Here is a 15,119-nt window from a genome sequence, read left to right as displayed (position 1 = left end):
TTTAAAATGCCAAAAGTCATGAAATTCAAATGGGACACTCTGTATATTTTTAGATCTGTGGATTTTGCACACTCAGTGTTACACAGTGACCCAAAAAGTGTTTTAGCAAAAGCGTCCCGTTTCTGAGATATTTGAGGTCAAAATCGACCTCAACTTTTTGAGGTAATTTGCTTGCACGGCAGTGCGTTCAAAATTGAATAGTTTTGAACGATTTCAATTAAAAAGTTGTGTTTTTAAGGTTTTCTGGCAATGAAAATTGTAGTTTTAACTGAAGAAAAGGTTTCAGAGCATAAAATTATAAAATTAACCAGTTTTAGTCTGAAAACCGTTTAAAATCCGTAAATTAGACTTTCAATGGTATTTTTCGAAGAATTGGCAAACCAGCTATTTCAGCATGGAATTTCAATTAAAAAGTGTTTTCAGGTACTGAAAACTGTGTTTTTACTAAAGAAATAGCTTTATTGTTTAAAATTAACCAGTTTCAGATTTGAAAACAGTTTAAAGTTCTAAAACTAGTCTTTCAATGATATTTCTCCAAGAATTGACAAATCAACCATTTTAGCGTGGAATTTCAATTAAAAAGTGTTTTCAGGTATTGAAAACTGTATTTTTTACTAAAGAAATAGCTTTATTGCTTAAAATTAACTAGTTTTAGGTTTGAAAACCGTTTAAAGTACTGAAATTAGACTTTCAGTGGTAATTCCTAAAGAAACTACAAAGTAGTCATTGTAGCGTAATATTCATATTTCTATAGAAATGTACATTTTTAAGGTGTTCAGACACTGAAAATTGTAGTTTTAAATGCAAAAAAGGTTTCAAGGAATAACATTAACCAGTTTCAGGTCTGAAAACCGTTTAAAGTGTTAAAACTAGACTTTCAGTGGTCATTCTTAAAGAAATTACAAACTAGTCATTGTAGCAGAATATTTCAATTAAAAAGTTGTGTTTTTAAGGTTTTCAGGCACTGACAATTGTAGTTTTTACTAAAGAAAAAGCTCTAGGGCTTAAAATTAATCAGTTTTAGGTCTGAAAACCTTCTAAAGTCCTGAAATAAGACTTTCAGTGGTCATTCTTAAAGAAATTTCAAACTAGCTATTTTAACATGAAATTTCAATTAAAAAGTTGTGTTTTTAAGGTTTTCTGGCACTGAAAATTGTAGTTTTAGCTGAAGAACAGGTTTAAGAGCATAAAATTAACCAGTTTTAGTCTGAAAATCGTTTAAAATCCGGAAATTAGACTTTCAGTGATATTTTTTGAAGAATTGGCAAACCAGTTATTTCAGCATGGAATTTCAATTGATAAGTTGTGTTTTTAAGGTTTTCCGGTACTGAAAATTGTAGTTTCAACTAAAAAAAAGGTTTCAAGGCGTAAAATTAACCAGTTTCAGGTCTGAAAACAGTTTAAAGTTCTAAAAGTAGACTTTCAATGATATTTCTCCAAGAATTGACAAATCAGCAATTTTAGCATGAAATTTCAATTAAAAAGTGTTTTTACTGAAAACTGTGTTTTTACTAAAGAAATAGCTTTATTGTTTAAAATTAACCAGTTTCAGGTCTGAAAACCGTTTAAAGTCCTGAAATTAGACTTTCAGTGGCCATTTTTAAAGAAATTACAAACTAGTAATTGTAGCAGGATATTTCAATAGAAATGTGCGTTTTTAAGGTTTTCAGACTGAAAATTGTAGTTTTAAATGAAAGAAGGTTCCAGGGCATAACATTAACTAGTTTTAGGTCTAAAAACCTTTTAAAGTCCTGAAATTAGACTTTCAGTGGTCATTCTTAAAGAAATTACAAACTAGTCATTGTAGCAGGATATTTCAATTAAAAAGTTGTGTTTTTAAGGTTTTCTGACACTGTAAATTGTAGTTTTAACTGAAGAAAAGGTTTCAGAGCATAAAATTAACCAGTTTTAGTCTGAAAACCGTTTTAAATCCGGAAATTAGACTTTCAATAATATTTTTTTAAGAATTGGCAAACCAGCTATTTCAGCATGGAATTTCAATTGATAAGTTGTGTTTTTAAGGTTTTCCGGTACTGAAAATTGTAGTTTTAACTAAAAAAAAGTTTCATGGCATAAAATTAACCAGTTTTAGGTCTGAAAACAGTTTAAAGTTCTAAAACTAGACTTTCAATGATATTTCTCCAAAAATTGACAAATCAACCATTTCAGCGTGGAATTTCAATTAAAAAGTGTTTTCAGATACTGAAAACTGTAGTTTTTACTAAAGAAATAGCTTTATTGCTTAAAATTTACTAGTTTTAGGTCTGAAAACCTTTTAAAGTCCTGAAATTAGACTTTCAGTGGTCATTCTTAAAGAAATTACAAACTAGTCATTGTAGCAGGATATTTCAATTAAAAAGTTGTGTTTTAAGGTTTTCTAGCCTTGAAAGTTGTAGTTTTAGATGAAGAAAAGGTTTCAGAGCATAAAATTAAGCAGTTTTAGCCTGAAAACCGTTTAAAATCCAAAAATTAGACTTTCAGTGATATTTTTTGAAGAATTGGCAAACCAGCTATTTCAGCATGGAATTTCAATTGATAAGTTGTGTTTTTAAGGTTTTCAGGCACTGAAAATTGTAGTTTTAACTGAAGAAAAGGTTTCAGAGCATAAAATTAACCAGTTTTAGCCTGAAAACCGTTTAAAATCCGGAAATTAGACTTTCAATGATATTTTTTGAAGAATTGGCAAACCAGTTATTTCAGCATGGAATTTCAATTGATAAGTTGTGTTTTTAAGGTTTTGCGGCACTGAAAATTGTAGTTTTAACTTAAAATAAGGTTTCAAGGCATAAAATTAACCAGTTTCAGGTCTGAAAACAGCTTAAAATTCTAAAACTAGATTTTCAGTGATATTTCTCCAAGAAGTTGACAAATCAACCATTTCAGCATGGAATTTCAATTAAAAAGTGTTTTCAGGTACTGAAATCTGTAGTTTTTATTAAAGAAATAGCTTTATTGCTTAAAATTAACCAGTTTTATGTTTGAAATCCGTTTAAAGTACTGAAATTAGACTTCCAGTGGTAATTCCTAAAGAAATTACAAACTAGTAATTGTAGCAGGATATTTCAATAGAAATGTGCATTTTTAAGGTTTTCAGACTGAAAATTGTAGTTTTAAATGAAAGAAGGTTTCAGGGCATAACATTAACTAGTTTTAGGTCTAAAAACCTTTTAAAGTCCTGAAATTAGACTTTCAGTGGTCATTCTTAAAGAAATTACAAACTAGTCATTGTAGCAGGATATTTCAATTAAAAAGTTGTGTTTTTAAGGTTTTCTGACACTGTAAATTGTAGTTTTAACTGAAGAAAAGGTTTCAGAGCATAAAATTAACCAGTTTTAGTCTGAAAACCGTTTTAAATCCGGAAATTAGACTTTCAATAATATTTTTTTAAGAATTGGCAAACCAGCTATTTCAGCATGGAATTTCAATTGATAAGTTGTGTTTTTAAGGTTTTCCGGTACTGAAAATTGTAGTTTTAACTAAAAAAAAGTTTCATGGCATAAAATTAACCAGTTTCAGTCTGAAAACAGTTTAAAGTTCTAAAACTAGACTTTCAATGATATTTCTCCAAGAATTGACAAATCAACCATTTCAGCGTGGAATTTCAATTAAAAAGTGTTTTCAGATACTGAAATCTGTAGTTTTTACTAAAGAAATAGCTTTATTGCTTAAAATTAACCAGTTTTAGGTTTGAAAACCGTTTCAAGTACTGAAATTAGACTTTCAATGGTTATTCCTAAAGAAACTACAAAGTAATCATTGTAGCATAATATTCATAATATTTCTATAGAAATGTGCGTTTTTAAGGTGTCCAGACACTGAAAATTGTAGTTTTAAAAGAAAAAAAGGTTTCAAGGAATAACATTAACAGTTTCAGGTCTGAAAACCGTTTAAAGTCCTGAAATTAGACTTTCCGTGGGCATTCTTAAGGAAATTACAAACTAGTCATTGTAGCAGGATATTTCAATTAAAAAGTTGTGTTTTTAAGGGTTTCAGGCACTGACAATTGTAGTTTTTACTAAAGAAAAAGCTCTAGGGCTTAAAATTAATCAGTTTTAGGTCTGAAAACCTTCTAAAGTCCTGAAATAAGACTTTCAGTGGTCATTCTTAAAGAAATTTCAAACTAGCTATTTTAACATGAAATTTCAATTAAAAAGTTGTGTTTTTAAGGTTTTCTGGCACTGAAAATTGTAGTTTTAACTGAAGAAACGGTTTCAGAGCATAAAATTAACCAGTTTTAGTCTGAAAACCGTTTAAAATTCGGAAATTAGACTTTCAATGGTATTTTTCGAAGAATTGGCAAACCAGCTATTTCAGCATGGAATTTCAATTGATAAGTTGTGTTTTTAAGGTTTTCCGGTACTGAAAATTGTAGTTTTAACTAAAAAAAAGTTTTATGGCATAAAATTAACCAGTTTCAGTCTGAAAACAGTTTAAAGTTCTAAAACTAGACTTTCAATGATATTTCTCCAAGAATTGACAATCAACCATTTTAGCATGGAATTTCAATTAAAAAGTGTTTTCAGGTACTGAAATCTGTAGTTTTTACTAAAGAAATAGCTTTATTGCTTAAAATTAACCAGTTTTAGGTTTGAAAACCGTTTAAAGTACTGAAATTAGACTTTCAATGGTTATTCCTAAAGAAACTACAAAGTAATCATTGTAGCATAATATTCATAATATTTCTATAGAAATGTGCGTTTTTAAGGTGTCCAGACACTGAAAATTGTAGTTTTAAATGAAAAAAAGGTTTCAAGGAATAACATTAACAGTTTCAGGTCTGAAAACCGTTTAAAGTCCTGAAATTAGACTTTCCGTGGTCATTCTTAAGGAAATTACAAACTAGTCATTGTAGCAGGATATTTCAATTAAAAAGTTGTGTTTTTAAGGGTTTCAGGCACTGACAATTGTAGTTTTTACTAAAGAAAAAGCTCTAGGGCTTAAAATTAATCAGTTTTAGGTCTGAAAACCTTCTAAAGTCCTGAAATAACACTTTCAGTGGTCATTCTTAAAGAAATTTCAAACTAGCTATTTTAACATGAAATTTCAATTAAAAAGTTGTGTTTTTAAGGTTTTCTGGCACTGAAAATTGTAGTTTTAACTGAAGAAACGGTTTCAGAGCATAAAATTAACCAGTTTTAATCTGAAAACCGTTTAAAATCCGGAAATTAGACTTTCAATGGTATTTTTCGAAGAATTGGCAAACCAGCTATTTCAGCATGGAATTTCAATTGATAAGTTGTGTTTTTAAGGTTTTCCGGTACTGAAAATTGTAGTTTTAGCTAAAAAAAAGGTTTCAAGACGTAAAATTAACCAGTTTCAGGTCTGAAAACAGTTTAAAGTTCTAAAAGTAGACTTTCAATGATATTTCTCCAAGAATTGACAAATCAGCCATTTTAGCATGAAATTTCAATTAAAAAGTGTTTTCAGGTACTGAAAACTGTGTTTTTACTAAAGAAATAGCTTTATTGTTTAAACTTAACCAGTTTCAGGTCTGAAAACCGTTTAAAGCCCTGAATTTAGACTTCCAGTGGTCATTCTTAAAGAAATTACAAACTAGTCATTGTAGCAGGATATTTCAATTAAAAAGTTGTGTTTTTAAGGTTTTCTGGCACTGAAAATTGTAGTTTTAACTGAAGAAAAGGTTTCAGAGCATAAAATTAACCAGTTTTAGTCTGAAAACCGTTTAAAATCCGGAAATTAGACTTTCAATGGTATTTTTTGAAGAATTGGCAAACCAGCTATTTCAGCATGGAATTTTAATTGATGGGCCCTGTGTTTTTAAGGTTTTCCGGTACTGAAAATTGTAGTTTTAACTAAAAAAAAGGTTTCAAGGCATAAAATTAACCAGTTTTAGGTCTGAAAACAGTTTAAAGTTCTAAAACTAGACTTTCAATGATATTTCTCCAAAAATTGACAAATCAACCATTTCAGCGTGGAATTTCAATTAAAAAGTGTTTTCAGATACTGAAAACTGTAGTTTTTACTAAAGAAATAGCTTTATTGCTTAAAATTTACTAGTTTTAGGTCTGAAAACCTTTTAAAGTCCTGAAATTAGACTTTCAGTGGTCATTCTTAAAGAAATTACAAACTAGTCATTGTAGCAGGATATTTCAATTAAAAAGTTGTGTTTTAAGGTTTTCTAGCCTTGAAAGTTGTAGTTTTAGATGAAGAAAAGGTTTCAGAGCATAAAATTAAGCAGTTTTAGCCTGAAAACCGTTTAAAATCCAAAAATTAGACTTTCAGTGATATTTTTTGAAGAATTGGCAAACCAGTTATTTCAGCATGGAATTTCAATTGATAAGTTGTGTTTTTAAGGTTTTCCGGTACTGAAAATTGTAGTTTCAACTAAAAAAAAGGTTTCAAGGCGTAAAATTAACCAGTTTCAGGTCTGAAAACAGTTTAAAGTTCTAAAAGTAGACTTTCAATGATATTTCTCCAAGAATTGACAAATCAGCAATTTTAGCATGAAATTTCAATTAAAAAGTGTTTTCAGGTACTGAAAACTGTGTTTTTACTAAAGAAATAGCTTTATTGTTTAAAATTAACCAGTTTCAGGTCTGAAAACCGTTTAAAGTCCTGAAATTAGACTTTCAGTGGCCATTTTTAAAGAAATTACAAACTAGTAATTGTAGCAGGATATTTCAATAGAAATGTGCGTTTTTAAGGTTTTCAGACTGAAAATTGTAGTTTTAAATGAAAGAAGGTTCCAGGGCATAACATTAACTAGTTTTAGGTCTAAAAACCTTTTAAAGTCCTGAAATTAGACTTTCAGTGGTCATTCTTAAAGAAATTACAAACTAGTCATTGTAGCAGGATATTTCAATTAAAAAGTTGTGTTTTTAAGGTTTTCTGACACTGTAAATTGTAGTTTTAACTGAAGAAAAGGTTTCAGAGCATAAAATTAACCAGTTTTAGTCTGAAAACCGTTTTAAATCCGGAAATTAGACTTTCAATAATTGATAAGTTGTGTTTTTAAGGTTTTCCGGTACTGAAAATTGTAGTTTTAACTAAAAAAAAGTTTCATGGCATAAAATTAACCAGTTTCAGTCTGAAAACAGTTTAAAGTTCTAAAACTAGACTTTCAATGATATTTCTCCAAGAATTGACAATCAACCATTTTAGCATGGAATTTCAATTAAAAAGTGTTTTCAGGTACTGAAATCTGTAGTTTTTACTAAAGAAATAGCTTTATTGCTTAAAATTAACCAGTTTTAGGTTTGAAAACCGTTTAAAGTACTGAAATTATACTTTCAATGGTTATTCCTAAAGAAACTACAAAGTAATCATTGTAGCATAATATTCATAATATTTCTATAGAAACGTGCGTTTTTAAGGTGTCCAGACACTGAAAATTGTAGTTTTAAATGAAAAAAAGGTTTCAAGGAATAACATTAACAGTTTCAGGTCTGAAAACCGTTTAAAGTCCTGAAATTAGACTTTCCGTGGGCATTCTTAAGGAAATTACAAACTAGTCATTGTAGCAGGATATTTCAATTAAAAAGTTGTGTTTTTAAGGGTTTCAGGCACTGACAATTGTAGTTTTTACTAAAGAAAAAGCTCTAGGGCTTAAAATTAATCAGTTTTAGGTCTGAAAACCTTCTAAAGTCCTGAAATAAGACTTTCAGTGGTCATTCTTAAAGAAATTTCAAACTAGCTATTTTAACATGAAATTTCAATTAAAAAGTTGTGTTTTTAAGGTTTTCTGGCACTGAAAATTGTAGTTTTAACTGAAGAAACGGTTTCAGAGCATAAAATTAACCAGTTTTAGTCTGAAAACCGTTTAAAATCCGGAAATTAGACTTTCAATGGTATTTTTCGAAGAATTGGCAAACCAGTTATTTCAGCATGGAATTTCAATTGATAGAAATGTGCATTTTTAAGGTTTTCAGAGGCTGAAAATTGTAGTTTTAAATGAAAGAAGGTTTCAGGGCATAACATTAACTAGTTTTAGGTCTAAAAACCTTTTAAAGTCCTGAAATTAGACTTCCAGTGGTCATTCTTAAAAAAATTATTAACTAGTCATTTTAGCATGATATTTCAATTAAAAAGTTGTGTTTTTAAGGTTTTCTGGCACTGAAAATTGTAGTTTTAACTGAAGAAAAGGTTTCAGAGCATAAAATTAACCAGTTTTAGTCTGAAAACCGTTTAAAATCCGGAAATTAGACTTTCAATGGTATTTTTCGAAGAATTGGCAAACCAGCTATTTCAGCATGGAATTTCAATTCATAAGTTGTGTTTTTAAGGTTTTCCGGTACTGAAAATTGTAGTTTTAGCTAAAAAAAAGGTTTCAAGGCGTAAAATTAACCAGTTTCAGGTCTGAAAACAGTTTAAAGTTCTAAAAGTAGACTTTCAATGATATTTCTCCAAGAATTGACCAATCAGCCGTTTAAGCATGAAATTTCAATTAAAAAGTGTTTTCAGGTACTGAAAACTGTGTTTTTACTAAAGAAATAGCTTTATTGTTTAAAATTAACCAGTTTCAGGTCTGAAAACCGTTTAAAGCCCTGAATTTAGACTTCTAGTGGTCATTCTTAAAGAAATTACAAACTAGTCATTGTAGCAGGATATTTTAATTCAAAAGTTGTGTTTTTAAGGTTTTCTGGCACTGAAAATTGTAGTTTTAACTGAAGAAACGGTTTCAGAGCATAAAATTAACCAGTTTTAGTCTGAAAACCGTTTAAAAACCTGAAATTAGACTTTCAATGGTATTTTTTGAAGAATTGGCAAACCAGTTATTTCAGCATGGAATTTCAATTGATAGAAATGTGCATTTTTAAGGTTTTCAGAGGCTGAAAATTGTAGTTTTAAATGAAAGAAGATTTCAGGGCATAACATTAACCAGTTTTAGGTCTGAAAACCGTTTAAAGTCCTGAAATTAGACTTCTAGTGGTCATTCTTAAAGAAATTACAAACTAGTCATTGTAGCAGGATATTTTAATTCAAAAGTTGTGTTTTTAAGGTTTTCAGGCACTTAAAATTGTAGTTTTAACTGAAGAAACGGTTTCAGAGCATAAAATTAACCAGTTTTAGTCTGAAAACCGTTTAAAATCTGGAAATTAAACTTTCAATGGTATTTTTCGAAGAATTGGCAAACCAGCTATTTCAGCATGGAATCTCAATTGATATCCGGTACTGAAAATTGTAGTTTTAACTGAAGAAAAGGTTTCAAGGCAGTCCATAAAACTTTAAAAATTGAAGAACCATAGCAAATTTAAAAAACTCTAAATATGACATTTCCAATTATGCATATGAACTTGCTGTATCTAAATACCAACAATTCTTAGGTGCAGAACATTTGCAGAGGTTTCTGGCAATTTTTAGAAGGTTTTCAGTCGTATTTTGGGAGCCACCTACAAATATCAATGTAAACAGCTAATAATCGCATAATAAAAAAAAAACAAGAACCTGATTTTTAAAAAAGACAAAATTGCAGCTTTTTCTAGCAATTTCAGATGGACTCACTAATAGTTTAACGATCATCCGTTTAACGACATAAGTCCAGTTGACTGCTTGGAATCTCTTACAATACTAAAGGCCTGTTTAATAGGTTACAGTTAAGTGTTCACTCTGATATTTAACTTTTAGATTTCAATGCTAATTTTAGAGTTTAAACTCTAGAGTAATGTTAAACTGAACCGAGGGGTAAACCGCTGAGTAAAATTTTAATTCAACATTTTTCCCATTAACTAATCTAACCTAACCTAGCTTAACAATACCCACTAACTTTCTGAATTTCCACAACTGGAGAGTCTAGTTTATTAATTAAAAAATGTAAAAAATAAGAAAATATGCTAATTTTTACTTTATTACTTTTTTGATGCATCTTCTTCTTTAATCCTCAAAAACTCGCTTATTTAGACTATTTTTGATAAAGTTTTATACGTCAATGGATAGGCAATGAAATGTGCTTTCTAAAAATATTGCAATCTGGGTTGATAGGTTAGATGGTTTGGCCGCTAGAGGTCGTCTAAATTGACTATATTTTTTATCACTTTTTTGGTGCATCCTCTTATTTAATCCTCAATAACTCGTTTATTTGAACTATTTTTCATAGAGTTTTATACGTCAATGGATAGCCAATGAAATAAGCTTTCTAGAAATATTTTAATTTGTGTTGATAGGTTAGATGGTTTGGCCGCTAGAGGGCGTCTAAATTGACTATATTTTTTAGCACTCTTTTGGTGTATCCTCTTGTTTAATCCTCAAGAACTCGTTTAATTGCACTATTTTTGATCAAGTTTTATACGTCAATGGATAGCCAATGAAATAAGCTTTCTAGAAATATTTCAATTTGTGTTGATAGGTTAGATGGTTTGGCCGCTAGAGGGCGTCAAAATTGACTATATTTTTTATCACTTTTTTGGTGCGTCCTCTTATTTAATCCTCAATAACTCGCTTATTTGGACTATTTTTCATAGAGTTTTATACGTCAATGGATAGCCAATGAAATAAGCTTTCTAGAAATATTTTAATTTGTGTTGATAGGTTAGAGGGTTTGGCCGCTAGAGGGCGTCTAAATTGACTATATTTTTTATCACTTTTTTGGTGCATCCGCTTTAATTCTCAAAAACTCGCTTATTTAGACTATTTTTGATAAAGTTTTATACGTCAATGGATAGCTAATGAAATGAGCTTTCTAAAAATATCGCAATCTGCGTTGATAGGTTAGATGGTTTGGCCGCTAGAGGGCGTCAAAATTGACTATATTTTTTATCACTTTTTTGGTGCATCCTCTTATTTAATCCTCAATAACTCGCTTATTTGGACTATTTTTCATAGAGTTTTATACGTCAATGGATAGCCAATGAAATAAGCTTTCTAGAAATATTTTAATTTGGGTTGATAGGTTAGATGGTTTGGCCGCTAGAGGGCGTCTAAATTGACTATATTTTTTATCACTTTTTTGGTGCATCCTCTTATTTAATCCTCAATAACTCGCTTATTTGGACTATTTTTCCTAGAGTTTTATACGTCAATAGATAGCCAATGAAATAAGCTTTCTAAAAATATAGCAATCTGGGTTGATAGGTTAGATGGTTTGGCCGCTAGAGGTCGTCTAAATTGACTATATTATTTTTTATCACTTTTTTGGTGCATCCTCTTGTTTAATCCTCAATAACTAGGTTATTTGGACTATTTTTGGTAGAGTTTTATACGTCAATGGATAGCTAATGAAATGTGCTTTCTTGAAATATCCCAATTTGAGTTGATAGGTTGGACGAGTTGGCCGTTAGAGGGCGTCAAAATTGACTATTTTTTTTAGCACTTTTTTGGTTCATCCTCTTGTTTAATCCTCAATAACTCGCTTAATTGCACAATTTTTGGTAAAGTTTTATACGTCGATGGTTAGCCAATGAAATGAGCTTTCTAAAAATAGCGCAATCTGGGTTGATAGGTTAGATGGTTTGGCCGCTAGAGGGCGTCTAAATTGACTATATTTTTTATCACTTTTTGATGCATCCTCTTGTTTAATCCTCAAGAACTCGCTTAATAGCACTATTTTTGGTAAAGTTTTATACGTCAATGGATAGCCAATGAAATGTGCTTTCTAGAAATATTCCAATTTGGGTTGATAGGTTAGACGAGTTGGCCGTTAGAGGGCGTCAAAATTGACTATTTTTTTAGCACTTTTTCGGTGCATCCTCTTTAATCCTCAAAAACTCGGTTATTTGGACTATTTTTGGTAGAGTTTTATACGTCAATGAATAGCCAATGAGATGTGCTTTCGAAAAATATTGCAATCTGGGTTGATAGGTTAGATGGTTGGGCCGCTAGAGGGCGTCTAAATTGACTATTTTGTTTAGCACTTTTTTGGTGCATCCTCTTTAATCCTCAAAAACTCGCTTATTTAGACTATTTTTGGTAGAGTTTTATACGTCAATGAATAGCTAATGAAATGTGCTTTCTAGAAATATTCCAATTTGGGTTGATAGATTAGATGGTTTGGCCGCTAGAGGGCGTCAAAATTGACTATATTTTTTATCACTTTTTTGGTGCATCCTCTTATTTAATCCTCAATAACTCGCTTATTTGGACTATTTTTCCTAGAGTGTTATACGTCTATGGATAGCCAATAAAATAAGCTTTCTAAAAATATAGCAATTTGGGTTGATAGGTTAGATGGTTTGGCCGCTAGAGGGCGTGTAAATTGACTATATTTTTTATCATTTTTTTTATGCATCCTCTTGTTTTTTCTTTGTTTATTGGGTCTTCTGTTTCACACAAAAAAGTTGGTTGGGAAAATGGAATTTCGCACTATTTTCAACTAAGCTGAAAATAACATTAACCTAGTCGTCCTAACACAAGACCACGGACTTAGGCTCGGTCTTGATACCTAAAAACGCTGACGTTTCGGTGGAAAATCTACCACCGTCTTCAGAGAATCTAAAAAAGAACACAACGGCAGAACACAGAAAACAACAACTTAATAAACATTAAACCTGATAATGTTCAATTTGGAACTCCGAGAAGGGTTTTGTCAATGAAAATTGACATAAATTTTGACTTTTGTCATTGCAATAGGAAAGGTTATCTATTGTTGTAGTGAAAGGTGGATTTTATAATGAAAACAAAATTACAAGAAATTTCAGTTTTGTTTGATATGACCAAGTGTTATCTCCTCCTCTAGAATATTTAACCAAGTTTGGTCAATATTAATAGAGGATGTCGCAACACAGGAGTCATGGTTTAACCTAATATGTGCACTTTCTTCTATACTAACGTTGGCATTTTTCTTGAAAGAGAAGTTGTCTTTATTGTCCTCAAACCCGCTACATTGAGTATTTATATTTTTGTTTATAATAAATATAACTCAGACCTTTTCAATGTCCAGTAATGCCTACTAATTCTTAGTAATGCTGTCAATTCCCAAGTAATGCCCACTAATTCCTACAGTTTGTAGACTAGTAATGTCCCAGTGGTTTACCGCTCGAACTGAACATAAAAAACTGGCCCTAAATATACTAAAATTAACTAAAACACTAACACTGTGTTTTATTTTCATAGTTCAATTGTGATGCAAGATACAAAGACTGAAGCTGGTTCAAATACTGTAAAATTATGTTTTCTAATACTCGGTTGTATATCGGAGGATCAATACGCAAACTCTCTGATGCACGATGTCAGTTTAGGTTTTAAAGTAAGACTGCACCGGTTACCAATGAGACATCGAAAATTGTCGAACGATAAAACTACGTCAAGTCAATCACTGGTCTGCACATTGTTGGGTAAGTGTCGTACTTCTGTAAAATGAATACATTTGGCAATAGCGCTCTCATTTTTACTAACGCAGCTCGGTTTTCGTGCAGGAAATGTTTTTTTCCTGTTAACTTTTTAACAATATTTGCTGCATTAGCTGGAGTTACTGAGAGGCGTAACACAACGCTTATTGTGACAATCTACAGAGTTCCGAGTTAGCCACCCAATCGTTTTGTGAAAAATTTGACATTTTTAGTCCCCAAAACAATCTCAATTTATACATATCAGACAACGTTTTATTTTTTTGTGTTTTGTCGTGTTAATAAAGTAGGCAAACAAAAATGCCGAAAATAATGATACGGTGTGGTCAAAAATTGACCTCAAAAAGTCCAAGAAGGGCAGAAAGTCAAGTTTTTCAAATGGAACAGCCATGTTTGTATAATTTCATCTTATTTTCTGTTCAAACTTAATGTAAGTTGGTGTTACTATACTCATAAACTGCCTTTTTTGTATGGTAAATAACGTAAAGCTGCATTTCAATAATATCGGAAGCTTAGACTGAAATGTCGGACCACTTTTCTATCTGACTGTACCAAATTTTCTAGTGTTTTTTAGGTTATTGAAGAGGAAATTTAATGAGAATTCTAAAAATGTACTTAAAACAGTAATTTTCTTACTACAGGTGGGTTTGACAGGTGATTTTGTCCCTGACTGTCATTCCAAACTGTGTTTCTAGCAGAACTTTGACACCACTTTTCTCACTGACTGTACCAATTTTTGTAGTGTTTTTTTTAAGTTATTGGATAGGAAATTTAATGAGGATTCTAAAAATGTGCTTAAAACAGTCATTTTCTTATTCCAAGTGTGTTTCTTATTCAAATCTGTCAAAATTTGCCTAGAATCTGCAAGAATTAAAGTTTAACACAGTTTGCATACAGTTTTTGAAACGAGACGTGTTTCTGAGGTGTATCACAGTAATATTGACAATTGTCACGTGACCGTCTAGCTAGATGGTGTTCCAAGAACCACGTGTCAACTGTCACTATAGTCAAAACTGTGAAACTGTGCTCCAAAGTTACAAAAATCAGGGTTTAGAAAAGTTTTCTTGCAGTATTTAATATAAAACATTTTTCCGAGATTTACGACAGTTGTCACGTGACTGTCTAGCTAAATTATCCTCTAAAACCACGTGATGCCTGTCACTAATGTCAAAATTTGACTAGAATTTGCCAGAATTAAAATTTCACATCGTTTTCGAAACAAGACGTGTTTCTGAGATTTATGACAGTTGTATTGACAATTGTCACGTGACCGTCTAGCTAAATAGAGTTCTAGAAGCACGTGACAACTGTCACTAACGTCAAAACTGTTAAACTGTGCTCAAAAGTTGCAAAAATGTTAGATCTTAAAGCTCTTTAGAAACGTTTTCTTGCAGTATTTAATATAAAACGCTTTTCTGAGAGTTTCGACAGTTGTCACGTGACTGTTTTGCTAAATTATCCTCTAAAACCACGTGATGCCTGTCACTAATGTCAAAATTTGACTAGAATTTGCAAGAATTAAAGTTTCACTCCGTTTTCGAAACAAGATGTGTTTTGGAGTTTTATGACAGTTGTATTGACAATTGTCACGTAACCGTATAGCTAAATAGTGTTCTAGAACCACGTGACCACTGTCACTAATGTGAAAACTGTCAAACTGTGCTCAAGAGTTGCAAAAATCAGGGTTTAGAAAAGTTTTCTTGCAGTTTTTGATATAAATCGTGTATCTGAGATTATTGACAGTTGTCACGTGACTGCCTAGCTAAATTATCCTCTAAAACCACGTGATACTTGTCACTAATGTCATAACTGTCAAAATTAGACTAGAATTTCCAAGAATTACTGTTTAACACGGTTTTCGAAACAAGATGTGTTTTTGAG

The 15,119-nt window shown here is 31.0% G+C and overlaps 1 protein-coding gene across 1 annotated transcript in view; it reads left to right on the top strand.

The window, feature by feature from the left end:
* LOC145728923 (armadillo-like helical domain-containing protein 3) overlaps positions 1–15,119 on the top strand; it is a 35,759-nt gene that overhangs the window by 1,746 nt on the left and 18,894 nt on the right. The window contains exon 4 of the mRNA XM_081979476.1: positions 13,006–13,226. Within this exon, the coding sequence (XP_081835602.1) occupies positions 13,006–13,226 (221 nt within the window). The remainder of the gene's footprint in view (positions 1–13,005; positions 13,227–15,119) is intronic.

Source organism: Ips typographus, linkage group LG5, assembly GCF_016097725.1.
Source record: "Ips typographus isolate SLU linkage group LG5, UJ_Ityp_2.0, whole genome shotgun sequence".
NCBI lineage: Eukaryota > Metazoa > Arthropoda > Insecta > Coleoptera > Curculionidae > Ips > Ips typographus.
The sequence above is the reverse complement of the archived record's forward strand: the minus strand, read 5'-3'. Positions and strand labels throughout refer to the sequence as shown.